The sequence below is a fragment of the Onychostruthus taczanowskii genome, unplaced genomic scaffold (assembly GCF_017590055.1).
Source record: "Onychostruthus taczanowskii isolate IOZ18803 unplaced genomic scaffold, ASM1759005v1 scaffold64, whole genome shotgun sequence".
Classification (NCBI taxonomy): Eukaryota; Metazoa; Chordata; class Aves; order Passeriformes; family Passeridae; genus Onychostruthus; species Onychostruthus taczanowskii.
This window is the reverse complement of record NW_024504122.1, coordinates 1,607,905-1,635,596: the sequence shown is the minus strand read 5'-3', so window position 1 is coordinate 1,635,596 and position 27,692 is coordinate 1,607,905. Positions and strand designations below refer to the sequence as shown.

General features: G+C 48.7%; 3 protein-coding genes across 9 annotated transcripts in view; 2 read left to right on the top strand and 1 right to left on the bottom strand.

Moving 5' to 3' along the window:
• Window positions 1-11,001, top strand: part of MSI1 (musashi RNA binding protein 1) — a 30,331-nt gene extending 19,330 nt beyond the window's left edge. The window contains exons 8-15 of one of the 4 annotated variants that reach the window (XM_041420600.1): window positions 283-365; window positions 1,005-1,122; window positions 2,708-2,788; window positions 4,055-4,111; window positions 6,934-7,002; window positions 7,130-7,284; window positions 7,735-7,800; window positions 8,724-11,001. In XM_041420600.1, coding sequence (XP_041276534.1) covers window positions 283-365; window positions 1,005-1,122; window positions 2,708-2,788; window positions 4,055-4,111; window positions 6,934-7,002; window positions 7,130-7,284; window positions 7,735-7,776 — 605 coding nt within the window. In that variant the 3' untranslated portion in view covers window positions 7,777-7,800; window positions 8,724-11,001. Of the gene's footprint in view, window positions 1-282; window positions 366-1,004; window positions 1,123-2,707; window positions 2,789-4,054; window positions 4,112-6,933; window positions 7,003-7,111; window positions 7,285-7,734; window positions 7,801-8,723 lie in introns of all 4 variants that reach the window. The other 3 variants (XM_041420599.1, XM_041420602.1, XM_041420601.1) reach the window with 3 other exon arrangements.
• Window positions 11,002-13,356: 2,355 nt separating this feature from the next.
• Window positions 13,357-15,207, top strand: PLA2G1B (phospholipase A2 group IB). Its single transcript, XM_041420258.1, has 4 exons — window positions 13,357-13,390; window positions 13,462-13,621; window positions 14,342-14,469; window positions 15,086-15,207. The coding sequence occupies exons 1-4, from the start codon at window positions 13,357-13,359 to the stop codon at window positions 15,205-15,207; spliced, it is 444 nt and encodes a 147-aa protein (XP_041276192.1).
• Window positions 15,208-18,526: 3,319 nt separating this feature from the next.
• On the bottom strand, window positions 18,527-26,544 carry SIRT4 (sirtuin 4). Of its 4 annotated transcripts, XM_041420394.1 has the most exons (6): window positions 26,262-26,414; window positions 23,731-24,236; window positions 22,815-23,109; window positions 21,498-21,701; window positions 20,887-21,057; window positions 18,527-18,644 (listed from the first exon to the last, which is right to left on the bottom strand). In XM_041420394.1, exons 2-4 carry the CDS (start codon window positions 24,228-24,230, stop codon window positions 21,549-21,551), a joined length of 948 nt encoding a protein of 315 aa, XP_041276328.1. In that variant the 5' UTR covers window positions 24,231-24,236; window positions 26,262-26,414; the 3' UTR covers window positions 18,527-18,644; window positions 20,887-21,057; window positions 21,498-21,548. The 4 variants fall into 4 exon arrangements, with proteins under 4 accessions (XP_041276328.1, XP_041276329.1, XP_041276327.1 ...); XM_041420395.1 differs by lacking the exons at window positions 18,527-18,644; window positions 26,262-26,414 and adding an exon at window positions 26,508-26,544 and having other exon boundaries at window positions 20,173-21,057; XM_041420393.1 differs by lacking the exon at window positions 18,527-18,644 and having other exon boundaries at window positions 20,173-21,057; window positions 26,258-26,414.
• Window positions 26,545-27,692: the final 1,148 nt, after the last annotated feature.

Genomic DNA, 27,692 nt, shown 5'->3' with positions numbered 1-27,692 from the left:
ATAGCAAGGTTTAAAAAAAACAAAAAACCAACAAACCTGGGTTTGAGACCAATTCGGTTCAGAGTGCGTGGGAAGTACGGGATGAGTAGGAGAGGAGAATCTGTAAGAGGACAGTCCTGTTCTTGTGCATAAAAGTAGAATTTGCTGGAGAGAAGATGAGTGACAACTGTTTTCGAAAGGGCTGATTGTACTCTCCTTTTCTCCTGCCAATAAAGGGCTGCGAGTAGAGGGTTCAAACTGTGAGAGGTCTGACCTGATCAGGGAGTTTTGCTTTTTCTTCAGGGTTTGGGTTTGTCACATTTGAAAGTGAAGACATTGTGGAAAAAGTATGTGAAATCCACTTCCATGAGATCAACAACAAAATGGTGAGTGTCTGGGGCAGAACCTGGGGGAGCAGGGACAGAGGTGTGGGAGAAAGCAGGGCAGTGGTACAGAGGCAGGGTGTGAGGCAATTGGGTCCTGACGCATCTTCTCTGCAGTGGGGAGTCAGATTGAGTCTTTTCCCAAAAATCACAGCAGTCAGTCCGGGGAAGAAACTCACCTTGTGGGGGTGAGCAAGCATAATACTGAGTTCTTAAGGAGGAGAGCTAAACTAAAAAAGGAATTGTACTGTGCTTGGAGTTTTTGAAGTTACACAAAACCTTGTAGTGGCCTGGGAGGGGGCAGGTTTTACCTTTATTCAGAAATGAGGAAAATTAGGCTTTGAGGCTCTGGTGCAGGATCAGGTGGAACATCAAGGGCAACACCACGAGGATAAGAGCAGTGTTGGAGCTCCCCATTGCCTGTGGTGGCTGCAGAGCAAGAGGGAAGGCTGGCACCATGTGGGCTGGGGACAGCGATGCCAGAGAAGGGCAGCGGAGCGGGCTGACAGAGGTGGCTGGAGCTGGGACGTGCTGTCACGCAGGCAGCCCTGCCTGACCTGCCTGTGCTCCGTGGCTGTGTCCTGTGACAGTCTGTGATCCAGCCTGTGACTGGCGAGCCTGATCCTTACTTTCCTGTGGCAGGTGGAGTGTAAAAAAGCTCAGCCGAAGGAGGTGATGTCCCCAACGGGCTCTGCACGAGGGCGGTCCCGAGTCATGCCTTACGGGATGGATGCCTTCATGCTGGGGATCGGCATGCTGGGTAAGCCCCCGGTCAGCTCTGCCGCGCTCCCCCCGCTCCCGGCCGTGCCAGGCAGCAGCTTAGAGGTTTATTCCGGGAGCGGCGGGGCGGCCAAGGGCAGCGCTCCCCGTGCGGGGCCGCCGGGACCTGTTCGCGATCGCAACTTGCCCTCTGGTGGCACCTGGAAAAACTGCAAACGTGCCACCGCTGCCCTGCGACAGCCGGGCCGCTCCTGCGGCAGCCGGGCCGGCCGGGCTCAGCCCCTGCGGGGCGGTTCTGCCCCTCGGCAGCTCCTCCACGGTCCCGCAGTGCCGTGGCACGTGGACAGCAATTCCTTCATGTGGAATAGGATGTAACTGCAGAGCTGAGTGTGGAGTAATCTGTACCCAGGCCTCTTCATCCCACACTTGTACAGGATTTCTGATGAATTAGTTGATTAAAGAGCCGCTAAGCTTCCACTTGAAGCAGTGGTTTGTGTAAATGTCCCCACTGCCATTTAAAGACTGTTAAAATGCCCTTAAAGTTCTAGTTGAGTGTTGTCTCACTCTGTTCCCTCCCTCTCAGGTACAGTGAATACCTGGTATTGCAGGAAAAGCTATACATTTATCATGGGACTGTCTTGTCAGGAGCAGCTGGTGACAAGCAGGCTGGGTTTCATGTCCACCAATGCTCACAAGACAAAAGCATTCAGATAAAAATTAAAAAATGAAAAACAAAAGTAATTTGTAGCCCTATCTTCCAGGACCACAAAACCTCATGCCTAGATCTGAGAGTCAGCATGATCCTTCCAGTGTGGGTGCTGGTCCTGGCTTCTCTCTTTTCTCACTTTCATTGGAGCCAGGACTGAGCTGACCAAGAGCACTGTTTGCTCAGGATCATTGCTGGTGTTGCTGGACAGGGTGTACTCAGCCTGGCTCTCAGTGCTAAGCCTGCTGAGTAGCAGTTAGTCACTGAACAAAACCCCCAAAAGGGCATTTTTCCACCAATGTTTTCACTTGACTTATTGAAGGAAAATAAATCTCCAGCTTGTGGTTTGGGTTTTGCCTTTTCTAAGCCATCTGAATTTTAAAGCAGCAAGACTCAAACTGAGTCACTGGGAAATCCACGGACTCTTGTCTTGAGAGATCTCAAATCAAATATTCATCTGTGAGTCAAGGTCCTGCATTCTCACAGGCTTGTTCCTATAGGTGGTCAGCTTCCTGGGGAAGAGCAGGACTTGTGCTCCTGCCTGCCCCATGAAGAAATATTCTTTGTATCTGCACTCACCACCCCTTCTAGTGCAAAAGTGACTCAGCCGTTCAAATGCCCCCTCCTCCCTGATCTCCTGTCTGTAAATCCAGCTGATGCATCAGAAAGCCTTAGTCTGCAGAGCTGTGAGTTTGAGAAGGAAATCTCCATGTCCTTACATGTTTGGAGCAAGGAAAAATTAAATGGGCCTGCTAAAACTCCTCTGCAGGCTCACACGTGTTGTGCGCTCTGCGCAGCGCTCTCCTGGGGCTTCTGCTGTTTCCCCTTTCTGCTGTCTCATGCCAAAGGATGCTCCTGCTGCTCGTGAGCAGCCAGACCTTGCCAGCTTGCAGTAACGGAGTCTTGTTCTCTTCCCCAGGCTATCCAGGCTTCCAAGCTGCCACCTACGCGAGTCGAAGTTACACTGGCATTGCACCTGGTTACACTTACCAGTTCCCTGGTGAGTGGAGTCCCTGCTCTGTTCTTTGGTCTGCCTTCAGGTGATGGGAGCCCCTGGCATGATCTATATAACCCAGGCTCTGCCCCTTTCACCCTTTCCCCTGTTTGGTCTTTCTTTAAATTGGAGATGGATGTGGAAGGGGGATTGGAGAAGCCCTGGAATAGGTGGGAACAGCTTGTCCTTCATTAGGATTATCCTCACACTGCAGTGGCAGGAAAAGCTCAAGGCTGCTCCGACATCCTTTCTGCTGGCCTCCTCTGTAGGCTGCTGCTGTGACACAGAAGGGCCCTGCAGCTCTGCCTGTCTCACTGCCTTTGTGTGTGTCTGTCTCTCTTTACCAGAGTTGCCACCACTCTGAAAGTAGCACAGAATGTTGAACCCCACGTGCCAGGGAACTCCTGGGTACATAAAAGGCAGGTGCCTGCAGCTCTGCAGTTATGTTCTGAACAGTGCCTGGACTACTCACAGCCTTCACAAAGATCTGCTGGGCCAGGGGCTGCAGATCCCCTGCAAACTGGGTGGTTTCTAACACTGCCATGTGCTGAGAACATGGATTCAGCGATCAATGGCTGGAACCTGCTGTGCCGCAGCTGCTCAGGGCTGTGGGGCCTCCCCTCCTGCTCTGTGCCAGGCCGGGGAATGAGGCAGAGCACACTTAAGGGGCACACTGTGCTATTACCATTGCTATTTTCTAGAGTTGTGGCAACTCTGAGCATCCCTGCCTTACTCCATCCCTCAGTGTGATGGTTGATATATGAAGTTTTGATATTAAGGGCTGGGAATGGGAAGTTTCCTCTTTGTTTGAGGTGAGCCCAGGCTGACTGGCTGAAAGTTGCTGTTGCCTCCTGGCTGTCTGGAAGCTCTCCATGAATCTAGCTGTAGTGGCTTCAAGTTCCTCCTTGTAAACCTGTGCCAGGCTGAGTGTGGCACATACTGAGCACCCACTGGCCTTGCTGCTGAGAGGGCTGAGAGGTCAGATTGGCCGGGTCACAGAGCGGTGCTCCAGGGCAGACCTGAGGCTACACAGTGAGCTTGAACTCACCCTGCCCCAGCCACATTTATTCCAAGGATAAATGGATCCTTTCAGCCTTCAGGGCAGGAGTCCAGCACCTTTCAGCACCAGTTATAAATCAGTTTAAAGAAGACACTGGCCTGGTTGCAGTCTGGTTGCAGGCTGCTCCCCCAGCAGACCCCAGCTGCTGTGTCTCTGGGGTCTCCCTCGGGGCATTTGATGAGTTCCTAAGCTGTCTTGCATTTCGTTTTTAGAGTTCCGTGTAGAGCGGACCCCTCTCCCGAGTGCCCCCGTCCTCCCTGAGCTCACAGGTCAGTCCCACTCATTTCCTAAACTCACAAGCTGGAAGGGGAGAAGGGGGCTTTGTGTGGTTTCAGTGGTGTTGCTGCTCCACAGCCTGGCGCAGTTAGACTGGAAATGTGCCTTATTTCCTCTTTCATCTGGATAAGCTCCATTCAAAGCTGGGGATGGAAAGATGGAGAGGCAATCAGAGCCATGTGTATTGCCTCTGAAAAGGGCCATGCAGGTCCTTTCCTGCTCCTGCTCCTTGCCTCGTTTTTTAGCTCCTTGCCTCAGGCTGTATGTAAACCAGCTATAGAAGCTGCAGAGAACAGGGTGACTTCAACAGGTCTACAAATGGCTTTAACCTGAGCTGTTGCAAGGATGAAATTTGGAGTGCTGGGAGGAGGGAGAGGGTGTGGATGCACTCCTGGTTACTCTAATCCCATTTCCCTGGGAAGGAAAGGATGAAAGGAATGCTTTCCGTGCTCTGAGTGGTGCAGTTCCCCAGCTATTCCCACGCAGGCTTTCCAGGTAGGAGTGAGCGTGGTGGGACCTTGCAAAGTCCTGCAGTACTTGTAGGGAGCTATGGAACAAAATGGGAGCAGAGGACTGTTCTCAGTTTCCTTCCTCAAAGTGCAAATGCCCTCCAGATCCCCAGGCCCTGGGGTGTGTGCAGTGTGTTCTCCCTACATTCCTTCTGTTTACTCTCCCTTCCATGGCCATGTTTTCCCCAGCTCTGTCCTGTCCATGATTTCTGTCATAGAAAAGCAGCTTTGTGTAGCACCCTGCTCCCCGTGTGCCATTTCATTTCCATAGTGTTCCTCCTTCCCAGTGCTTCCTTGCCCCCACCTGTTTCAGGGTTTGAATCTCTCTGCAAAGGGGTATGGAAAACCTTCCTAGGAAGCTCTTCTGGAATTAGCAGTACAAACAGGCTTGAAAGGGAGTTTCTGTGGCACAAAACTATGTTAGTCCTCAGGGACTCTCTGTTCGTGAGGATGCTGAGGTTGGCAGCCACCAATGAACAAATTTCCCTGAGGGAGGTAGGGGAAAACTAAATCCCATTTCCCTCATAACAAAACCCTTCCTGACACCATGTATGCAGCTGTATAAGCACCTTTGAGCCTTCTGCTTGGCAAGCAAAGCAGATGTATGTCCAGTTGTTTATTTACATGTGTGTTTTTCTGTAAGACCCATCACATTTGTACAGGAACATTGGTGACTTGGTAAAATAGTTTTTCCCTTCATGCCCACCCCTGGCTGTCCTTTGCCTTTCCCTAGCAGAGGTGACTCACTCGGGGCCTGGCTGTCGCTGGTGGCCGGGGTGCACCAGGGCTCTGCACAACAAGAAGTTATTAATGCTGCTGTCCTGGCTGGGTGCCACATTAGCTTACAGTCCTGAGTGTCTTGCTGAAGTACCAGCTGGGGATCGTGGCATTCTTCCCTCCCCGATACGCTTACCTCCTGTTAAGCAGGCGCTGCGCAGCCGCTTGGCTGGGCCGCGCTGCGCTTCCCATGTATAGGCTGGAGTTGGCCCTGCCGAGGGCAGAGCCCAGCGAGCCGTGCCTCGAGGGCCCTTGTGCCTTCGAGTGGCTGCAGCACACACGGGCTGTGCTTCACGGCTCTGCCAGGGGAGCCAAGAGGAGGGGGTGGCGCAGGCAGGGATGCACACGCAGGTGCTTTGTCACCGCAACAGAAACCTGGTGTCTCAGCAGATAAGACTGCAAAGGCAAGAAGGATTTTTCTTGGAAAAAAAGCTAGAGCTTTTGAGATGACCTTGCTTCCTTTCTCAGTAAAACCACATTCACTCATGTGTTAGGGACTTGCAGCAGGGAATGGGGCAGGAGGATGGCTGCCAGCAGCCTTTCTTTCCCAGAACAGCATCTTTGGGGGTGATGTGAAGCAGCAACATGCCTGCATTGGCCCAGGGCCTGTAATGAGCGGCTAACCCAGATAGAAGCCTCGTGTGACGTTTGCTTGAAACAGGCTGGTGCCTGCTACTAAATATTCCCTCCTAAGCTAGTCTGGGTTTCAGCCTTTACGCGATTGATTTGTTCTGACCTCTTTTTATGGTGCTCTAAACAGAATCACAGTGAATTTCACATTCAAGCATGAAATGCTGACCCAGTCATTTTAAGGGCAAAGAGAAACATACTGGCTCGATGCCTCCTGCCCCGAGGGCTGAATGCCTGTGGCAGTAGAGTTGGGAATTAGAACTGCTACATATAAATTAAGACTTACTGTTTTAATTAAGCCATTTCTAGTTCCTGCTCCCTAGGTATATGTTTCCTGCTTTTCAACAATGACGTTTTGAGCAATCGGGAGCAAAACTCAGTGTGGGGAGAGTGGTATGTCTTGAGCAAAGAAACAGGGAGAAAGAAGCTATTAAACTGTTATTCAAGAATATTAACATGAGACAGAGGAGGGGCTGAGCCTCAGGATGTTAAGCTTCAGCTGCTGTCCCTGAGCTGTTGCCATTCTCCACATTTACTGCCAAAATCTGGATCTGTAGCTTCAGATTAACTGCATCTTGCAAGCTTAGTAGTGACAGGATACATCTGAAATTGCCCACTTCTCATTCAGCTCTTCCACACCATGCCTTTGGCTGCTCTGGGATGTGGGCTTGACAGAGCACGGCTTGTGCATTCCCCTGGACATTGGTTGTGCAAAAGAACGCTTTTGATAAATTCAGGGCTATGCACTACCCTGTTGTCATCCTTTAATGTCCTCTGTGGTGCACAAAGCCAATGTATATGCGTGAGCCCAGTATTTTGCAGTAGGAAATGCAGGCTCCCTTTGAGGAGTTTCCCATGTAGCCACAGTGCTCCTGAGATGCCCATTCCTTCTTTTCCAGCAATCCCCCTCACTGCGTATGGACCGATGGCGGCAGCAGCGGCTGCGGCGGCCGTGGTGCGAGGGACAGGTAACTCCCCTTTCCTCCCCAGCACGGTCCTGTCACAGAGCTTTGCCAAGGGGCTGCCAAGGGGAGGGGGGTGGGACGGGGTTGCATTTTTGGGATCTTCACTACGTAGTTCTGCTGCCTGCTGTAGGTTCTACCCCCAGTCGCACCGGTGGGTTTCTGGGCACCACCAGTCCCGGGCCGATGGCAGAGCTTTATGGAGCCGCCAACCAGGACTCAGGGGTCAGCAGTTACATCAGCGCTGCCAGTCCAGCCCCGAGCACCGGCTTTGGACACAGCCTAGGGGTGAGTGCTCCCTGCGCCCTCTGTGGAGGGAGGGACATGGGCAGTGGGCTGTGTCTCCACGTGGTGAGGGAGGTGAGCAGCAGCGGGCAGCCCCCTCAGCTCACAGTCTGTTTCCTGGTTATGAGATACCACACACTGCAGCGTTGGCTGTGCCACTGCTGAGCCCCAGACCAAGATGGATAGTGCAGAGCCCACATGCTTTCTGTTGGCTCCCTCTGATCACCACTCGAGGTCCTGATCTCCAGTCCTTTCCCTGATCTAGCTCAGGCTTTCCAAGAGCCCATCTTGGCCCTGACACAGCATTCTGCAGGATGATGTGATCTTTAGACCTGGCACCTCCAACTGAAGACATTTACTCTATCATCTGGGCCATGACTGAATTTGTTGTGTTAGCAATTCTTCTTCACTGTTCTTTTGTTTAAGAGTGGGGTTTTAACTCTTTCTTCACAGGGTCCCTTGATTGCAACAGCTTTTACCAATGGGTATCACTGAAGCTGGGGACCAAGGAGGCAGGAGGTAAGACAGCTTTGAACAGGAGCAGGTAATGAGAGAGAAGAGTGAGGTTCTGAGCTGGTCCCTGTGCCTGGGCTCTCAGCTGAAGTTGTGCATGTTGCTGTGAGGCTCCGTGGCCTGGCCCAGCCCGTGGGAGGAGTCCTGTGGCCAGCCTGGGCTCTCTCCTGAACCAGGAGGCGTGGCAGGTTGGGTTCCTACTGAATGCTCCCCAGGCTGGGAGTGGAGAGAGTTTTAGTGTCTGCCACAAAGAGGAAGAAAATGAATCACTGACAAAAAAAAAGAAAACATCTGCAGGGTTGACCAGAGTCACAACCCAGTGGTGATCTGAGAGACAAGTGTGGCTCTTCTGTGGGGCTGGGAAAGCCTCCACCATGCAGCTGGTTGTTCTCACTGCTGCTGAGACCAGTCTCTGGGAAGTGAAGTTTTTAATCTTCTGCCTGGAAGAAGGGCAGAAGGACAATCTGATCAGTTTTGGTATTGGTCCTTGGATGGGCTGAGAGGGAACTGGTGAATACTTTTTTTTGCTTTGCAAATGTGACTGAAGTTAGCTGGCTTAAAATTTAAAATTAAAAAAAGTAAACAACCAGCTTTTCAAAAAGGAGGGCAAAAACTGGAGGGAGCAGTGTCCACAGACAGGAAGCCTGGCAGGGCTGGACTGAGCTGAGTGCTGGGGAAATGGCTGGACTTGCAGGGACCAGGCCACGTGGTGTGTGGGACCTTGTTTCCCAGGCCTGCACATTGCCATTGAAGACTGAAACATCTCTGCCATGCCCCGTCCCTGTGCCAGTGATGTGCAGAGCAAGACTGTGTTGGGGCAAAGTTTGGGTATTGAGTGTTTCTGTCAGATCACACCAGAAGAAAACCCCAGGAGAAAAGCTGTGGTTGTTCTAGACCCTGTCCCTTCCCTCCCCTGCTGTTTCCCACAGATTCCCCAGTGACCTGACCGAGGACAGCGAGTGGCTGGAGGATCTGGTGAGCCTCGGGGGATGAGCCAAGGTTACGTTTCTCTTGAATCAAACTGCACACTGCCGGCTGGCTGCCAGGCTCCTGCCGCCCTGCCCGATCTCTCCCTTTGACCAGACCACACTGGACTGAACCCGAGGAGATCATCTCGCTTTCCTACTAACCACCGACGGTTTACGCTTCCCCCTCCCCGCCCCCAGCCCACTGATTCTTCTTTTATTTATTTTATTAGCTGTTAGTTTTATTTTTTTATTTTATTTTTTTATCTTTTTTGGGGGCTGCCCCTTCTTTTTGTTGTTTGCTCTTTCCCGAGCTAGTAGACATATTTTATGAATTGGCTTTGTGATTGTGTTAGGTAGTTTTCATTGAGGAGTATTTTTATTTGGCTTTGAAACTGTTTTGAATATTTTCAACTCTGTTGTTGTTGTCGTCAGTGTTTTTAAAGCACGGTATGTAACAAGAATGCAGTTCTGACGTGAAGAAAGAGACAGAGAGAGAGAGAGAGCAAAGGCTGAGAGGAACTGCTGTATTTCTATTTTTTTTAAAGAAACTGTTTTTAATTGTTTCTGTTTTGTAAATGTGAGGCTTTGAAAAGTGTGAAACTCCAAGGATCCGAAAACGTTGGACATCGCTATGGAACAAAACAAATGTATATTTTGCTAAGTGAAAAACACTATCCTTACAGCTGAAAGATTTTTTTTCCTAGGTTTAGTTTTACGTGGGGTTTTCTTTTTCCTCCTGTATAATATGTAAATATCGTGAGCTGAACCTGGCTGCTGCCTACAGCCTGGCTCCAAGGAGCAGCTCCAGGTCCTGGACTTGGTGCCGCAGCGTGAGCAATACTCTCCAGCAGAATCCTGACAGGACTTCGTTCTTTTTTTGTACACCTTTTACTGTAAGATTTTAAGACCTCTGATGAGATGAGATGAAAGGGGGGCGGGGGGGTGGGCGGGGTGAAACGTACCAGCCATCGGCTGTTTTGCTGAGCGGGTTAAAGCTGCTTCCAATTGCTTGATGTACAGACTCCATCCCTGGGCTCCGTAGCACTGGCTCTGGGCTGCCTTAGGGAAAGGGCTTTGCCGCCGTTGCTTGTCTTGGTTACTTTGAAAGGAATTCACTCTCCAAACTTTATCGCTTGCGTCAAGATTTCCTGGGAAAGGGGATCCTCCTCCGGAGGCGAGGGTATCGGAAGGGGTGTCAGCCAGGGGGAGATTTGGGTAGTTGTTCTCTGAAGGGCAGGGCTCTGGGATGGGGATTCATTAACAGGGGAGAAAAGCATTAGGGTGGTGATTTGGGGGCGGGTTAAGGGCTTCTCAGGGATTATATGAATTATAGAATTGCAGCTTCCCGTTTGCTTTACTCTGTGTTCTGAAGACTGTGGGAATTTGTCCGTTGTCCTGTGCGGGGTGATCTGGTCCCTTCTCCAGAGCCTGCTGGGGCTTCCCCTGCTATGGTCCAGGCCTCTGCCAACCAGCACTCTGCCAGGGGAGGCTTCCAGCAGGAATACATGGGGCAGGTTTGGGTCTGGATTTCAGTGAACCAAAGACCTTGTTAAGGGGGGTGATTAAGCCTTTTATTAAGATGCAGCCAAACTCTTTTCCCAGGGAAATAAAAGCTTCATCTTAAGTTTTAAAAATCATTCCCTCTCTTCCCCCAAACTGAGCCCCTGTAAAGGAGATGGGCATTTAGAAAAGGACTGGGAGGGCCACAGTGCCCACAGGGCCCTTTTTCTCTTCTGTCTCTCCCCTGTCTGCTGGAACTTGTCCTGACCTGGGCGATGCGTTTGGAGAGTTCTGTTTAGGTAAGAAGGTACTTAACAGATCAGTACTGAAAACACAAAGCAATAATTTTTGTTACTGAGACAAGAGTCTGTATGTCTGTTTTTTTAAATATTTCCTAATTAAAGAAGAGCTGCATTTTATTGGGTTTATTTTTATTCTATATACTTCAAATTTGGGTCTGCAGACAGCGCTTTCCTCCCTCTTGGTGTGTGCGCTGAGCTGCTTCCTGCCCCCTCCAGACATCCCGGGCCAGCTGTGCTGCTGCGGGGCTGTGAGTCACTCTCTGGCCACTGCCTGGAGGCTGGGGCTCTGGTTTCAGGGTGGGCATTTTTTTTAAAAGAAATAAAGCTGTGTTTTTAAGCCAGTAAGTTATTACACTCCAGTGTTTGTTCTCTCCACACCTGTAACCCTTTTTCCAGATTTCAGTTTTAAATTCCTAATAAATTATTTGAAAACTGTCCCTCTCTGTCATTATTTGGGGGTGCAAGGTTTTCCAGTGGGGGAGATTTCAGGACCTGGCAGGAGTTGCATCCTACCTTAAGGATAAAAGCCCCAGGCAGGTCTCTGACTTGCTGTTCTGCTCCCACATTTTGGCAGTGGCCAGTTTATAATGTGAGGCAGATCTGGTTTTAGTAGAGATTGTATCTCTTTACATTACAGAGGTTTTGTGTAAGTATTTGTAGGTTCAGAAAAGGAGATAATGTGCTTACAGGTTTAGCACATACCCTGGATTCAGCTGACTGTGGTGGACCAAGGAAGCTAGATGCAAGGAAGTAAAATGAGAAGATGGGAAGTAAAGTCATTAACAGACAAATTAGAGAAAAGAGAATTTTAACAGCGTGGAATTGTAAGGAACTCTGCAATAGGGCTTATAAAAAAGTCTAAAATAATTTAAGGGTTAAACCTATAAACTGGACCCAGTTATAGGTTGAAATGTGCTCACAATGTACCGAGGGACCAGTGGCTTTGTATACAGCACAGGTTGGGGGAAACCAAAAATAGCATTGGTGGAAAAATCTACCCTGCTGGGATTTTTCTCATGAGGCACTCTTGTAATACTCATGTGCTTGCTTTCCCACACATGGTGATCCTTTTGTTGAACTAAAAATATAGGAAATTGTTGACTTATGATTTTAAAAAGGCCAGTTGACTGGAAACTTTCTAGGAAATATCAATAATACATCAGATACTGAGAGCAGAGGAAAAAGGAACCAGACTCCTAAGTTTGATAGGTAAGAAAACATTTTTTTTTTAATGTTAAAAGCAGAGAAGACAGAGAACTCTTAAGTGGATATTGAAGGGAAAGTTGGCAGATTGATCTGTGGGCAAAAGACAAAATTATTTTTTCTGAACTAACTGGTACAGATTGTCCTTTACATCAGCTTTTAATGTTTGTTCAATACTCGGTTAGAACACTGAGAATCTTAAATCAACCCAGCATCTGTTCAGCTGTAGGTAACCCATGAGTGGGGAGACCCAGGATGGGAGTACTTGAAGAGATGAAAAAAGTCTGCATGGATCTGGTTGTTCAGCACCATGTCTAACTTAAATCAACCCAGCATCTGTTCAGCTGTAGGTAACCCATGAGTGGGGAGACATGCATGGATCTGGTTGTTCAGCACCATATCTAACTTTTCCCTAAATGTCCTATGGATATGTCAACGTCCAGTGGGTACTGTGGGTGCCCTGGTGTAGTGTCAGGCCCTGTGAGGAGGAAAGTGCCCTCATCAACCCTTTGAACCTACTGTGGCATGTGAGCCCAAAGTTTCCTGCATGAGCACCCTGGTGTGTTGGGCTGCTGCAGAAAGGTGGCCTTTGTGTTTCTTTGGTGTTTTTTTATCAATGCAGACTTGACAACCATGTAACTATGGAACTGCCTTGAGTGTGTAAAAATGCCAGACCTCTAGCCCTGAAAATGCCAGAGCCTCTGGGATCTAAACATGAGCGCACTGTTTTTACTTATCCCTGACTGATTCCAGGAAGATTTTTCTTACCCATTTTTTTAACTTCTTTCAAGGTTCCCAATTCTTCTCATCCCGTGGCATAGAAAACCAAAGGTTCTTAACTGGGTTCTGCATTGGTGCTGGAGAAAGAGAAACTGCTCTAAGTCACTGAAGTCTGCTGTGTATGTTGCAACTTCTAGGCCTGGTTCATTTCCAATGCAGATTGCTTAAGGCCACATAAAACCAGATACTACTACTTGTTTAAGCCACCTAAAGGTTTTCTAGGTCACTTGGCTCCTATTTCTTGTCTAGTAGTACCTCCTTCTCTCTGTGGTTTTAAAGCAAAGAATAGCTTAATTTTTTTTTTTTTTTCAGTTGACCTCATGCCAAATGGTCATTTGATGTGAGTGGACAACCTGTATCTTATTCTCTGAATTATGCCATGAGAACCCATGGAGAGATACAGGATTAATGATATGTGGGATACCATAAAAAGAGAATGCAAGTATTAGTGGCAGGAGGTTATTAGTGTGCCAGAAACCTCCAACTTAACTATCATACTGCTATTATTTTTCAGTGGAGAGCCCTTAAAAATATGCAGGTCTTTCAGGCTGACTTCTAATAGTAATACTACAAGAATTTAATAGCAAAAATCTAGAGAGCAAATATTTGTCTTTCGGGCTTTTATGGATTTAACTCAACTGGCCTTCAACTGGTCACGCCACAACCTGCCACGCACAGCCTGCGATGGAAGAAGTCTGCATTTAGTAACATAAATACAGGCTGTTTTATCTCACACCCATGTCAAGGTGAGCCTGTCGTATAAGGACTCATTTCCCTTAGCCCCAGTGTTTGCGTCAAGAGCTGCGAGAATGAAGTTCCTGGCCCTGCTCTTCCTGCTGTCGGGTGCGTAGGTGCCCTCGTCCTCGTGCTGGTAACCCCAAACCTGACTCTAAGCACCCCGTGTCTCTCCGCAGTGGGCGCGGCCAGCGCCGAGGTCTCGCCCCGGGCCGTGTGGCTGTTCCGCGAATTGATCAAGTGCACCCTGCCCGAAAGCCACCCACTGCTGGAATTCAACCACTACGGCTGCTACTGCGGCTTGGGGGGCAGCGGCACTCCGGTGGACGAGCTCGACAGGTTTATAACTCTGCTTTTGCAAACCTCTTTCCTTGCTTGCACTTTCCTGCTTCAGCTTCATCTCAGCTGGCCCTGCCCTGCAAAACTCTCTGGCTACTGTGAAGGAAGCTTTCTTTCACAGATGGATTCTGAAAAAGGATGTGTGCTAGCACAGCTTGATGCCTTATTACTTAGATAAAATATAATTACAGTAGCTCTTCTCTTCTATGGCAGCACAGTGTGCTCATTCCTGCATTTTTTATTCTGCAGTAGTTCTGGGCCAGCAGCCTGGATGCAGCTCTGCACACTCTGCCTGGTGCTTGAGCATCAACATGTACAGGTTGGGCTGCAAAATGCTAGGAAATGGCATGGGCAATTTAGAGACACACAAATCTGGCAGCTGTGTCTTGGATTGTCTTGGCTGAGAGCTGGTCAGCTACCAGGCACTGACGGGAAGTGTAGGGTAAACACTGGCTTTGGCTTTCCCTGCCCAGTGGACAACTGTGAAGATGCTCCCATAAGGACATATTTACCAGACACCTCTTGGACCATGAGCTGGCACAACTGTATCCCTTTGAGGTCCTTTGTGTCTGCCCTCTTATTGCTGGCTATCTTTTTTTTTTTGATTTTTTTTTATTGTAAAGAGCCTTGTCAAAGCAAATCTAACATATTTGTGTGTCTTACAGGTCAGTTGAGCCTGTGATTCTGGTATTTTCTAACCTTATTCTCCTTGTTTCCCAGGTGCTGCCAAGCACATGATAACTGCTACTCCCAGGCAATGAAAATGGAATCCTGCAAATTCCTCCTGGACAACCCCTACACTAAGCTGTACCACTACAGCTGCTCTAATGGGCAGATCACATGTAGCAGTACGTCCATTTCCACTTCACTCCAGATGTTCTCCAGCCTCTCTTAGGAAAGAGCAGGGCTGTGTCACACTCACACCTCTGCAGCGGGCAGGCACTGTGCAAGCTCTTGCCAGGGGACCTGGTCGTTAGAAGGAGGGCACCTCACACAGGCACTGGAATGAGTGTTCTCTGTATAGCCCACAATTCCAAGTTTGTGAAGATATATGGTACAGCAGAGTACAGAGCAGCCTGTCTAGTCTTCAGGGGATTGAGTACTTTTCTGGGAGGCCTTCTAATGGCAGTATCCAAGAGATCAGCATGTTAACTTGGCATTGTTATAGAGTTTCTGCCAGACACCTCTAATGAATAGTGGAGATTTTACAGGGCTCTGGAACAGAGGTAAAGAGCAGACGTTGGAAAATAGGGCTGTAGGGAAGGGAGGAAGGGGCAAGGAGAGAGATGGCTTGGCTGGAACACACAGCTTTCGGGGCAGTGGGTTAGTGGGCAGAAGCCTGTGCACCCCCAGAACGAAGGCAGCAGTGAAACGGGTACACCATGACAGCAGAAACGCCAGCCCGAGCCACCGCAGCGCCTGCGAAGGAGCCGCGGGCTCTGACCGCTCCTCTCTCTCCTGCAGGCGAGAACAAGGACTGCGCCGCGTTCATCTGCAACTGCGACCGCACCGCTGCCATGTGCTTCGCCAAGGCACCCTACAACCCCGAGCACAAGCACCTGGACACCGACAAATACTGCAAATAGTCACCCTCCTGTGCCTCAGGGCGGCCGCAGGACAAAATAAATAAATAAATAACCTAAACCGATACTTCATAGCGCCGCTCACCGCCGCGCCGAGGGGACGGAAGGGCGGGCAGGGTGTGAGGGGGGAAGGAGGCCCCGCCCCTCTGCCCACGGCCCTGTGCGGCGCGTGAGGCGCCCCCGCGTTCTCTGATTGGCCCTTGGAGGCGGCGGGGGCAGGGCGCACCTGCTCGCGGCCTCGCGTGCCCCGCCCCGCCCCTCAGGTACCCGCGGGCTGGGGCGGCTGAGGGTGGGATTGCGGCTTCCCGCCCTCAGCCTCCCGGGGCGCCTCGGGGCCACCGTCCCTGGCCGCCCTCAGCCTCCCGGGTGCCTCGGGGCCACCGTCCCGCCCGCCCTCAGCCTCCCGGGGCGCCTCGGGGCCCCTGCCCGCCCTCAGCCTCCCGGGTGCCTCGGGGCCACCGCCCCTGCCCGCCCTCAGCCTCCCGGGGCGCCTCAGGGCCCCTGCCCGCCCTTCACCCTCCCGGGGCGCCTCGGGGCCACCGTCCCTGCCCGCCCTCACTCTCCCGGGGCGCCTCGGGGCCACCGCCCCTGCCCGCCCTCACCCTCCCGGGGCTCCCGAGAGCGCTCTTCAAGCCTTCCCTCAGCCGCCCTTGCCTCGGGCTGCCCCCGCGTTAGCCACAGCACAGCTGTCCCTCTTCCTTGGGGTATCGCTGCGTGAGGATCTTGAGCCGTTTGGTGCTCCTTTCTCCTGAGGCTGTCCTGTGTGCTTCGCCCCTGCCCGCCCTCAGCCTCCCGGATGCCTCGGGGCCACCGTCCCTGCCCGCCCTCACTCTCCCGGGGCGCCTCGGGGCCCCTGCCCGCCCTCAGCCTGCCGGGTGCCTCGGGGCCACCGTCCCTGCCCGCCCTCAGCCTCCCTGGGCTCCCGAGAGTGCCCTTCAAGCCTTCCCTCAGCCGCCCTTGCCTCGGGCTGCCCCCGCGTTAGCCACAGCACAGCTGTCCCTCTTCCTCGGGGTATCGTGAGGGGAGGATCTTGAGCCGTTTGGTGCTCCTTTCTCCTGAGGCTGTCCTGTGTGCTTACCCTGGGGAGCCCTTCCCCTGCCCTGTTCCCAGCCAGGAGCTGCAGAGAAGGAGGTCATGTCAGCCTGGAAGGCAGGGAGCCCCTCAGAGGGACAGTATTTGCCCCACTTTCCCAGCCCTGCCAAGGTCCTGTGCCAAAGTTGCCCCCCACCCTTGGCACTGTTTTTGCCGGCTGATGTTTCTGGAGGTGTGGGTGAACTCCTGGGGCAGGGTCTGCTCACACCCCCTGCTTTCTGGCAGGGTTCATAATCAGAATGAACTGTACCCAAACATAGAGCAGACCCCAAGGATCTGAGAGTGCTCTGGGAAATGAGAAACAAGTGGAGAAGGAAGAAGTTGGCTTGGTATGTTATTGGAAGGTACTTGCAATGCCTTCCTTCTGAAAGTAAATGTATCTTTTCGGGCATAAGAATGATATTGAGAAAGGCTAGTGAATTGCATTTAGTTCTTTACCTTGAAAAGGGGAAGGGATTGTGTCACAGCCAGACATTCCATTTTATGGTAGATCGAGTCCTGGTTTTGTACCAGTATTGGTTGCTTATTTTTCTCAGGTGATTGTGTATGTGAATTTTCTGGAAACATTGAGTGCTTGGAGTCCTCCACAGAAATCTTGAGGATCCTGGATGCGACCCTGTCATATGGCCAAAATGAATCATTCTTAGGAGTGGAGGAGCAAGATGAGGTCTCTTGCACTCGCTCACTAGTTTAGATTCTCTGAAATTATTGTTTGTAGAACAGTAAAGCTCCTAAGTAAATGTTACTAAAATCCCCTTGTGATAAACCTCATTGTAGAGAAAAAAAGTAAAATATCATCACTATCTGGAAGAAACACTGCACTTTTGAGCTGTGTTATCACAAGTAGGGAAGATTGCTGGGGTGCATTGGAAGCATTTCAGAAACTTAGTATGAATTTTGCCTGTAACAGGAACTCTAGATTTGAGGTGAGCAGTATATCTACTCCATTCAGCATTTGGAGCATTCTGTAGATAAACTCTATAGACAGATAAAGGCTCAAATTGATTCTGTATCTGTCTTACTCCATACAGATTTTATAAGCCTGCACTTATGTTTGGTCCCTTGATCATGCTTCTCATTTCCATGCTGCTTTGGTGGTGTGAAAGACCCACCATTAAATCCAGACATTCCCCATCCATAGGGAGCCTTCCCACATAATGCAGAGTGTCAGGCCCTAATGAACAGCCCAGGTGGGGAGGCTGAAGGGGTTGTGCAAAGCTGCTCATTAGGGCTTTGAGGAACGGTGTGGGAAGAGTAAGAGCAGGGCTAGTGACTCCTTGAGCTGCCAGCGTAGGGGAGTACAAGGAGTGCGTGAAGATCTACCATGCTGGCCTGTACCTCTGTTCCAGACCAGAAAGGGATTGCCTGGAATGCAAGGTGTCCCTGTGCTCAGCAAGGGGGAGCTCTGAGACCCACACAGCACCACAGCTGGTGCATGGGAGGGAGAGCAGCTCCGTGGGCTCACTGCAGAAGTGAAGTCTCAGTCTCTTTTCTCTGTTGTTGTTTTCTATGCCAAGATTTTTCACTCTGCAGGGAGAGCTGAATTACTCTTAACTACATGGGCATTGCACAGATGAAAAAGAGTGCTCCAGCTGAGGTGAAACATGCGGAGAGCAAACAATTCTGCTGATGGTCATGATCCTGTGTCGGTTTCTGTTTGGGCCTAGAGACCAATTCGAGACACTCCCACTGTTGCTCGTCCTCTTCAGGCTCAGCTTCTCTTTTCCTCTGCCATTGTCTATTTAGTGGTGCAGAAGGGAAGAAGTGCACTGGGGTACCTTTCCTTGGTGGGAAGGGAAATGACAGGGAGCTGCACACAGAATTGCAGGAACAGTCTGGAACAGTGGTTTTAAAGCCCATCTGGCTTGGTTCTGCTGTTTCCCTGCCTGCTGCAAAGGCTGGGAAAGGGTGCATCCAAGTCAGTCACAGAGGAAGAAGCACGCTCTAGATGTAGATTTAGTCACCTTCACTCCACTAACCTCCCAAGTGCTGCATACCCAGGGTTTTGGGTCATTTTCCAGAAGTAATGAACAAGCAGGTGTGTCAATAGGAGCAATCTGACTGTAGGATGTGGGAGGCTGCACTTACACCATGGGCATCAAACCCTCTGGGCCATCTGCATTCTGTGCTGCCCTCACTGGAGCTCAGTATGTGAAATGCCTTCCTCAGGCTGCTGGACTCAGTTACAGTTTGCTCTGAGAATCTGCCGAGAAACAAAGACAAGATTTGCTAAATAGGAAGTAACTTTTATTTGCCTTGGGTAACTCCAACCCCACTTTCAGAGCAGTAGAAGAAAAATCCATTATAAGATACTCTCAGCTCCTCTATCCAAGGTTCAGGAGGAACAGCTGTAAGAAAAAGAGAAGAGCAAAAGCTGTTGATTCAGCTAATTTCATGTCGTGGCTTTTGGTGTAGGAGTTTTAGGCTCTTTCAGGCATTTCTCATGTGAGCAAACTTAATAGTATCTTGGGGAATATGTTAAGAAGTGAAGTGCTCTGATCCTGTTCTAAAAGAGGCCAATTTTAGTAGTGCTGGATCAACTTAGCAGAAAAAAAGAAGGAAATTCTTCATCTCAGCCTCATACAGTTGTTGTAGATATGCTCATTACCATATAGTAACAAACCATGCACAGGAAATTTCCTGTTATGTTCATTTATTCAAAGTCATTGTCTTGGTGGCTTAAAAGTACAGTTGGGGTAATGACTCATCTGAGAGCGATGCTGAAGGGACACCCTGACTCCTCTCCCCCAGGCTCAGCTGCAGAACTGGAGAGGAGGCAGGGGTAGATGTGGGAGGTTTAGTTATCTGTCACAGAACTTATTCCAAGACTTGTTTTAGACTGCTTGGCAATGCTCCCACACCTCAGAATGCTGGCTCTATTGGCACTGAACCTGCAGCCTCTGGTTTTGACATACCAATGTTGTGTAAGTCTCAAGGAGGAGGAGAAGATGATGTGGATAGTGAGAAAGTCAGCCCCAGCTCCTCTGCTAAGGAGCATCAGCTTACAGGGAAAGCCCCTATGTGGAAACATGGTGTATGTGGAGACTCTGCTGTGCTTTAGGCATGATTTCTGCAACAGCTTTGGTTGGTGGGACAGCTGTACTGTGGACAGGACAGCTAAAGATGGAGAGAGATCTGTGAGCTTTGCTCGCTGCCAAGCAGCAGAAACCTGAGTCATTGGAAAGTGGAGTCACCATTCAACACGAGCAGAATGCACGTGGGAGTCCTGAACTGTTCTTGCCTGGCTTCAAAGTGAAGCTGTCTCTCCTCTAACCCAATACAGCCAAATCTTGAAATGTGTTAGGCATCTTAATGCCCTCTACCTTCTGCAGAAATTGAATGCCTTATGTATCCCTTAGATTCTGTGCTTTTTTTGCTCTCCCCTGGCATGGATTTAAATCAACAAGAAAGCAAAAATTCACTTTGCATCCTGTGGTCAGTTGTCCTTGCTTTGCCACTTGACCTTTTAGCAAGCAGATGACTCTGGCATCCTTGTTTCCAACTGCTTGTTACAGTTCTTGTCAAAATACTAGTCCAGGACATGTTACTTGGAGGAGGAGGGAGCACCTGGAAAACCCCAACAATTAAACCCCTCAGAGCTAGAAGCGGGGAGTGGTAATTTAATGAAGAAGGTCAGGTCAAAAAGTTAGTGTTCTAGTTTGTGCCAGGTTCTGTATTTTACTCTGTGAACAGTTTGATAGAGCTTACAATACCATCCTAAGGATCAACAAAAAATCACTACCTAGTAGTGATGGATCTCCTGTTAGGAGTGTGGAAATTGCACCTTTCAACAGAGATTACCTCCTGAGGGAGACCTATTGTACAGATTTAATTTCATTTCTCTCTTAATTCATCAGCTGCTAGTAATTACAACCTGCATTTTTGCAATGGAAAAAAAAATACTCTAAACTGGCTATTGAGAATGTACTTAAATCATGGGAGGGAGAGAAAATTACAATGCAAACAGTCTCAATCTTCTAAACAATTTTAATCGATTCCTTAGTTATTCATTAATTAAATAACATCTTCAAAAATGCATTCTGGAAAATGTAGTGGCCTCACTGAAAGTAGTGCTGGTCAGATTAGCTTCAAGTAACTCCTCTGGCATCTCAACAATGTTTAATTTTTAAAGGGGTTGAATAGGAAGCAGTTTAGCTTGTCAACCAACAGTTGAGAGAAATGCTGGAAATGCTGACTTGCCCTCCTTGCTGGAAGAGCCTTATCAGCCTTAGAGCCTTCCTTCCAAATAATCTGATACAATACATACAGTGTTCTTGTTCAGCTGCTATTTTGAACCTTTTGAACCTTTTTTCTTTTAAAAACTGCAGTGACCACTGCAGTTCCTCTTGCCTCCTCTTCCTCTTTGCACACTCTACGGTATCCCACCAGTGACACCGGATCCCCCAGCAGAGTCCCACATCGCCCTCCTGTGCTACAGCCTCAAATTACCTGGTCAAAATCCCCATCCCACCCTTCTCCTCTGGGGATAATTATAAGAAAGGTATTTTGTTCTCAGACATGATACTCCAATTATCCTGTCCCAGTGAATGAAAAGGCACTGTTTAACGGCAAGCTAAGGCAGAAAAGTACTTTTTTTCCATCCTCATTCTGTTTCCTGATACGTGGAGATGCTTTCAATGGAGGAACTGGTGAGGCTGACACGTGCGAGGCTTGCTGCCCTCTCCTGGTGCCCTCAGCGGCTGTGCACTGCATCTCACAGCTGCCTCTTGGATTGGAGTTTTCCCCTTTCTGAGATGAGTCCTGCAGGAAGGGAAAGAAAGAAGCTGCTTTATCGACTGAATTGATTATTTTAAACACAGTGTTTGATTAGGATTAGCTGGACCAATTCAATCAGGGACAGCTTTTGAATTGTCAGTTGCAAAGGCAACAGTTGTGATCAGATTCTCTGGAACTACAGGTGATCCCTTCTAGTTTCCTGATAGTAACAAATGGATTGGATTTCTACACTACTGAGTATTCTGGATACTCCTAATTCTCTGGGAGTGCTAGCACTTACTATGTTTATGATCATGGGAAACAGTATAATGGCCCATCAGACCAGATCAATTACAGATAAAAATTTACAGCCACCTTTTGGTGCAGTGAGGGAACATTTTGTCAGTCAGCACATCTCAGTCTCAGCATTTTCCAGGAATCCATATTCTTACCCTGAAAGGTGACTGACCAGGGAAGGTACTCACCTTGTAAAAATAACTTCAATCCTGATAGCTACTGAAGCTCAGCTGGTTGGGTCATGTGCAAACAATCAAAGGCAGCAGCTCTCCACAGCGGGAATTCAGCTTTAAGGATGCAAAGTGATCTAACCTGGTGGGCCCAATGTTAAGGACTGCAATTGGCAGCTTCTTCTCCCGGGCAGCAAGAGCAAACCTGTAACCAGAGTACACCTGCAGGAGTACCAGAAAACAAAATTACAGGCAGCTCAGGCAAAAGAAGAGTTACAGAAAGGAAAAAAATAGCTGAAGTTGGCAATGGGAAAAGGGCTGTACATACAGGCTGTGTTAGGCAGCTGCACTGAGCTCAGGTAGGAAATGTCTTCATTCAGGAGTGCACAGAATAGAACAGCTTTTAACCTCTGTCAGTGAAGGATTTGCAGTTTCATAGAAACTGAAACTTCAGAGCAGATTGAAGGGAAATGTCCTTGCTTTTAGTAAATCTCTGCAGCAGTTTTTATTAGTTATCACAGGTACTTAAATGCTGCACTTTGATGGTTCCTGCATAGCCCAGCTAAGGTAGTACAAGAACAATCCTAAGGCATTTCAATCATTCCTGTACAGAGGATTATAAGCTTAAGAAGTGCAAGCTTAAGAAATTTGTATCTGGTATCCTGCAGCCAAGAGAATCACAATCAAGCAGCCTTGGTTTTATCTCCTTCTGGGAGGTGTTAAGAGTAAGGTTTTTTTTTTTATGTAATAGAACTTGTTCTTGGAAAAAATTATCTTACATAAACACCATTAGAAAAGCTTCTATGGGTTTAGAAACCCCTGTTGTTTAGCCACCTTACCTTATAGATAAGAGGCTAGTGGAGAAAACACATTGTGATACAAAGGACAATCCCAAGCAGCAGAGATATTTCAGCTCTCTTACTGAGAATTTAATGAAGAATGAGAGGTCTTAAAACTTGGTATTTTACACAGTGTGCCATGAGGCCTAAAAAGCTACTAAAGGCTAAAAATTTTAGGTAAAAAAATGTGAGGAACGAATTGTATCAGGTATCTCGCCTTTATGGACAATTGTGACCTGATGGAGGAGGCAGCAGAGAGGTCTAAATGGAGGTATTTACAGCAGCATGAAGTAGACTGGCAAAGAGTGACAGGGAAGCCCAAACAGGTCACCCATAAAGCCAGATTCCAACCACAGTAAAAATAAATTACAAAGAAGCTCTGCAAAGGCTGGTCTGGTCCACAAGCCACTTGTAGTCCTCAGCTGTGGGATCAAGGCTCATTGCAGGCAGAGCAGCAGGGAAGGAGGAGTGCAGTTTGGGAGGCAGACCTACTTACCTGCATAGAGGATCCTGCTATCAGCATGGAGTCTGATTCTGCCAGGCGTTGGTGTACAAAACTGACTTTTTCCTGGCTCACTGTGTCTCCAAAGAAGGTCACATCAGGCTTCAGGATTCCACCACACTTACGGCAGGCTGGGACTTGGAAATCGCGCACCTGCTCGTCTGTCAGGAAGACATCCCCATCCGGAGCCACCCCAAATGCTTCAGCTTTCCAAGTAGGATTCAGAGCTTCAAAGTGCTCCTGGAGCTCAGCACGCAAGATTTGGTCTCCACAGGCCAAGCAGAAGACCCTGAAAGTCAGAGCAAAGCCTTAATGGAGAGTTTCATGTCAGCTGAAGATCTGGAGACTCTAACTTGCTCCTTAGGAAACCTGTCATGATTTTCCACATTTATTTACCAAATAGTACAGATCAAGGAGATGTCTTTCTACTCTGTTGCTTTGCAGGAATGCTCTAGAGGGAGTAACCCTGACATGCATCCTCTCTCTCAGTTCATGCTGTGCTTTTTAATCTAGAAATTTTGGGTGATCCCAGACAGGCTGTGATAGCCCTTCTCCAGTACACATATCCCATGCAATTCTGGCACTATCCACTCTGCTTAAAGTGGATAATCCTTGTATCCTCATGATACCCTCATTCTCTTTACTAAGAGGATATTTGCTGTACCAAGGAAAGGGGAAATGGATGCAAGTTTCAAGGAAATGGATCCAAATAATGCTCCAAAAAATGGTGGTCATGTTTCTTAAATACAGTGCTGTGGACAGCACTGGGTTGTGATCTTTTTCTCCACCCCAGCCCAATACCACTTTATGCCTGTCATCTCCAGGAATGCAGTGTGGACATTTTGCCTCCTTTCTCAGCAGCTGACACTGCAGCTGCGTGTCAGTCACCACTGCCAGCCCGCAGCTGTACCTGTGTATGCAGCCGTGCAGCTCCGTCACGCGCTGGCTCCCGGCTTTGGTGTGAAGGGCATCCACGTTCTGCGTCACCAGCCAGTGCAGCTTGCCCAGCTTCTCCCAGTCTCTCAGCACCAGGTGTGCCTTGTTTGGCTGGTGGGAAGAGAACTGGGGCCAGCCCACGAAGTTCCTTGCCCAGTAGCGCTGCCGGGCACTGGCGCTGCGGACGAACTCAGCGTGCTGGATGGGCCGTCTGTCTGTCCTGGCGTAGAGCCCAACGCCCTCAGAGCGGTAATCGGGGATCCCTGACTCTGTGGAGATTCCAGCTCCAGTCATTACAAACAGCCTCTTAGAGTTAGAAACAAAGCGCTGCAGCTCCTCCACTTCTGCAGGGTCTGGGGGAAGACAGGCTGGCACGAAAGTCAAGTTTGGAGAGGCTCTGGATACAGAACGGGATCTGAAATGATGCAGTCTGACAGCTCCAAAAACGCCACACCACTTCCTGGCAGAGAACATGTTCAGCTAAAAGGCAAGAACAGAACACATGGCAGGTAAAGGAAAGCAAAAAGCATGTCCCTAATGCCATTTGCTTGCGATTCTCTGGGAAATTATGCAGTTAAGTATTCTTTGCTCTCTTTTTAGTAAAGAAACAAATTATTTTGGAAACATGAGCTAAAGCCTACCATCCAACTATGTTCTTTTGGAAGAGGGGAATACTGAGCACAAAGTTAACAACTCTGACTTGCAGGGTTCCTGCTGTTCTACCTTGGTGTGAAGGATGGCTGCCTAAGAGGACTTGTGAAGAGCCCAGAAAGACCTGTGCATGTGAAGTCTTTCCCTGGTATGTGCAGCAGACCAGAGAGGAAATGGAAGGAAGGCCAAGCACCTCACCCCAGAGGCACTGGCTGGTTCCTCCCCCGAAAACCCTTGTTCTGCATTTTTAACATTCTGCCTGCTCCAAATTAGTCTTTTATATTTATCCCATCCTTAACACATGTTGTAGGAAGGGAGAGAAAAACAACCTCTAAATGTTTTTTTTCCCCTGGCAAAGGCCTTGACTGGAGTTACTCCTGTGTGGCGTGTTTTGGTTGGTTTTTTGCTTTTGTTTTTTACAAAGGCCTGGTGCAGAACAGGCCTTGAAATGGGACTGAAGATGATTAGGGCACTGTCTAAATGCCTCTGGCACCTCCTCTTCTGTGGGTGCCACCTCTCCAGAGTCAGTGGGAAGCTGGTTTGCTTCTCCAGCAGACACAGGGGCTTTCTGAGAGAGAAGGGATCATCCAAAGTGTTTGGGGCAGAAGGAACGGCCTGGCAGGTAGGAATGGGAGGGACACTGCTTTAAGGGAGCAATGACATGCCCTGCTGGGGACAGGCAGGATGGCTTTGCTGACTAAGTAGCCTTAAATTGTGTGCAGGACCTGTTGAGACACGAGTGGATGGGTTTGGACTTTGATTTTGTTTAGGCTTTCCAGCAGTCTGCAGTTCTATCTCTATTTCACTGTTTTAAAACTATTCTTTCTGGGCCTCGCTATGGTTTTACAAACAATGTACAAAAAGCTTTGAAAGCAACAGTCCTGAGAATTGACTATCTGGTATTTCTGCCTCCTTAAATCTCCCTAAGCAGGGAGCCTTGTATGAGATGTGGAAGACAGAGGAAGAACTTTATTTACTGATAAGAGGGGATGATCTCCTGAACACCTAAACTTCAGATGTATTTAAATATTGCTCCGTTTACTGTAAGACCGAGTACTATTGGGTAACTGAGGGCTTAGATACAGCTGAAGTTTAGGTGCTCAGCTCCAAGCACTGTGATATTAAACTGCTGATAGTGGCAAAGGGTAGATTTGGCTCAGTTAGTCTTCAGTTTTCAAGGCTTTTTGTCATCATCAGTTGAAATGCAGGAAGATTGGACAGACTCCATAGTCTGAACTGCTTTTGTTCCTAAGCAGTGATTCTGTTTGCAATGATTTTTGCTTTGTTTTGCTCTTTAGCAGGAGTCGTGTTCGGCATTCCCTCTAAAGAGGTTTAATTTCCCTTATGAATTAATTAGAAGGGACAAAGTCTCCCAATAAATTAATTTGCTTTGAGAGTAACTTGTGTCATGATGCTCCCCGAAGGCTGTTAAGCCAGCTTGATGGTAATTAAATTGCTTTAACTGATGAAAACTCTTCATTCCTGCCCCTTATCATCAAAAGATCTCTCAGAAGGAAATGTTCAGAGCGGAAATGAAATAGAAATGTAATAGGTGTCGGCCCACAAGAGAGAGAAAGGAAAAATTACAGATACATTTAGATACATTTGAAAGCTGCTGTGAACCAGGTAAGGACTATGGAAGAGAAAATGTTAAAGGATATTTCTTGTCAAATACAAAGCTGCTTTTAAAATTAAAGTAAGCAGATAAAAAAACAAAACAAAACAAAACAAAACAAAACAAAACCCACCAAAACAAAAACAAAAACAAAACAAAAAAACAAACAAACAAACAAAAAAAACACACCACCCCACAACTACTTTACATGACAAGTAAAACTCTTTAAACAAACCTACGGAGATCTGAGGCTAGGGTTTGTTTTCAGCGCACACCCAAGATGCTCCGCAGGAAAAGATCAGGCAAGGTTAAGGTAGAAGAGAAAAGGATCCTACAAACGGCTAGAGGCCAGAAATCCAAAGCGACCCCCGCGCCACATGGAGCCCCACGCGTGTCCGTGCTGGGTCCCGGCGGGGGCGCGGGGACCGCCGAGCCGAGCGCGGCTGAGGAAAGAAGAGCCGCGGTGAACAACGCCGCAAACTCACCGGTCACGGCGCCGCCGGCCGCGGAAGGACAGGGCGGGCCGAGCGGCCAGGGAGCCCTCTGGGAAATGTAGTTCACGGGGAAAACACGAGCCCTGAGCACAGAGACTACGACTCCCATGCGTCAGAGCGGGGCGAAAGGTGTTCCCAACATCCCAGCACCTGAGAGCTTCACTGCAGCCCCCAGGGAAGCGTGGGAGGTTAAAATCCCAATTCATTTGATACGAATGAATTGGGATTGATAAAATGCATTGTAAAATGCATTGATAAAATGCATTGTAGATGCTCGTTATAAAAGATGTGTTTTCTTTTAACTGATTAACATGTTTTAGGCTTAAAATGTGACTGAATAAATAATGGAAGAAAAATCCACTAAGGGCTGTTACAGGCTTACAGACATGTCCAGCTTGAGATTAGGGCAGTGCCAGCCTGTCTGCTGCTGGCTCTGTGCACCCTGGCAGGAACCCATCTCTTTGCCTGCCTGCTTGGTGCAGGTTTCAGTCTCAAGAATCACCTGATAGTTTGTTTAGTTTGCCTGGCAATAAGGAGTTTGCATTTTTTCCCCCTTTTTTTTTTTTTTTTTTTTATTTATTTTGGTTTTTTGTTTGCTTTGTTTTTCTTCAAATGAGGCTTATATTTCTGAGGAAAAAATAATATGAGGAAGGCCAGACTGCTGTGTGGTAGCAGCCTGGTGCACTGGATGCCCAGCAGTCTTGCAGACAATGGGCTCTTTCTAAAGATTTGGACTGCTTTTCAAATGCATCCACAAAGAGCTCTTGCTATACAGTTCAAAACATTGCAAAAAGTTTTAATCCAATTTTTTTTGTCTCTTGCAGCTATTTCAAAGACCAGGTGAGCCTGAGCATCTGTGTAATTCTGTGATCACAAGGAGGAAGAGCACCCTGCTCCCTCGGTGTGCCGTGCCACCCTGCCTGTCCCTCTGCCCGTGGGCTTAGGTGTGGAGTGCAGCCTTCTTTTTGGCAGTCGTGAGTCTAAACGACTTTCAGTGATTTATACTTTAGCAGTTTAGACGTGTTTTAAACTGTTGGGTGATGACTTTACTTTGGTGGCACCCGGCAGAGGCCGTTTCTCCCTGCTGCTCCTCGAGAGTGCCCCAGCCCCGCTCCGCGCGCTCCCTCCCGGCATGGAAAACAGCGATTTTCGGCCAATGCGCCCGGCTCGAGCAGC